This window comes from Rhagoletis pomonella, unplaced genomic scaffold (assembly GCF_013731165.1).
Source record: "Rhagoletis pomonella isolate Grant_MI unplaced genomic scaffold, Rhpom_1.0 Rhpom_scaffold_18640, whole genome shotgun sequence".
NCBI lineage: Eukaryota > Metazoa > Arthropoda > Insecta > Diptera > Tephritidae > Rhagoletis > Rhagoletis pomonella.
The window spans coordinates 1-1,461 of record NW_023477158.1 but is presented as its reverse complement, the minus strand read 5'-3'; the positions used below and the strand labels follow the sequence as shown (position 1 = coordinate 1,461).

The 1,461-nt window shown below is 44.6% G+C and overlaps 1 protein-coding gene across 1 annotated transcript; it reads right to left on the bottom strand.

The window, feature by feature from the left end:
• Positions 1–344: 344 nt before the first annotated feature.
• LOC118757488 lies at positions 345–1,379 on the bottom strand. Its single transcript, XM_036492196.1, has one exon. The coding sequence runs from the start codon at positions 1,242–1,244 to the stop codon at positions 420–422; it is 825 nt and encodes a 274-aa protein (XP_036348089.1). The 5' UTR covers positions 1,245–1,379; the 3' UTR covers positions 345–419.
• Between the last annotated feature and the right edge of the window lie 82 nt (positions 1,380–1,461).

Sequence of the window (1,461 nt, the reverse complement as noted above, 5' to 3'; positions counted from 1 at the left end):
TCACAGAGGCGGTTATGGTTTAGGCCACGAGTTGTCTGGCTGTTTTTGGCGTTAAGTGCTATTGTTGTGCTGTGCACTTTACGAAAACCATGCTGGTGCTTCGAAGGGGTCTAGTGGTGGGTAAAGTATGGGAGAAGCAGAGCTTCAAGTGTCTTCGCGACCGGGGAAAGAAGCGTTGTGTCGGGCGATACGAGTCTTCTCGGGGGTTTCCTTTGTTTTCCGAAAATTGTTGTTTTCAGAAAAATATCTTTTCTATCATTTTAGGATATAACCTGTGCCGGTGAACTACCCAGTAGGAGTAAGTACCTCCAGCTAACAATAATTTCAAAACAATTTTTAGGAAGTATTATTGCATTTGTCTTTTATTAATGAACGAAAATAAACAAAGAATAATCAAATCGAATAAACTTATCAATGTTTTATAGATTAAATTTTGCGATGGGCAAATACTCGCGATTATTTGATGGTGCAACAATATCATAACGGAAGACACCACCTGGAATAATGGCCGGTTTATAGTTGGACAAAGACAAAGGCACGGTTACAGTTATAGGCTGTGACTTAACCAACGCATAACCATCTAGCTGCTTCTGCTGTTGGCGCAATCGTTCATCACGCTGTTTAACCTCCTCGTAGCGCTTGAAGAACTCTACCTTAGCAGCGGCCACCTCCGGCGTATCCTCTACGGACTGTGGCAGTATATCAATACGATCGACACGTTTTTCAACAGCAGTAGAGTGTGCCTTTAACACTGGAGTTGGGGCAGGAATAGGAGTGATGGGTTTAGTAATTTGAAACAGACCTAATTTTGCCTGCTGATGTGCAGCTAAATGCTGTAAGCGCGCTTCCGCCACTTCGGGAGTATCCTGTACAGGCTGCGGTAACTCAAATGAGGTTTTTGAATCCGAAGGCAAACGTTGTTTAGGCAAATTAGTAGCCGCCACACGAAAACCATCGGCATCCGCAGTGTAGGCGACCGTTTGTAATTTGCCCGCAGCATCGAGGTAAGTGTAAGAGCCGCGCGTGATGCCGTCCAAAGTGCGTACTTCCTGCTTGGTGGACAGCGGTTCACCGTAACCATAAGCGTATTGGCCAAATCCGTCCTGGGTGTGATATTGATATTGTGGAGCAGCCGCCGATAAGGTGCTCCAGAGTAGAGGAGTGCGCGCAGCGGGTGCCTCATAGTAGTAGCCGTCGGCGGCTACCAGCGCAAATATAGCGGTCAAATATAAAAAGTAGTGCATTCTTATTTTTTTTTATTGTTGTACAATTAATTGAAAAACTTTGTATTTAAACAATTTGAAGAGCGCTGCTAGTGCTGCTTTGTTGCAATGTACCAGTACTCGCTCCAGAAGACTCTGTTATCAGTAGGGCTAAATGTTCTGCCTTTTATACAAAACGGTGCGATGTGTGAGCTTACACTTTTGCTATGACGCTGATTACTTATTCGTCCTTTGCCTG

What these genes read in the sequence shown, in the direction of transcription:
- LOC118757488 (XM_036492196.1), bottom strand. Translation starts at nt 1,244, where the DNA reads ATGCACTACTTTTTATATTTGACCGCTATATTTGCGCTGGTAGCCGCC.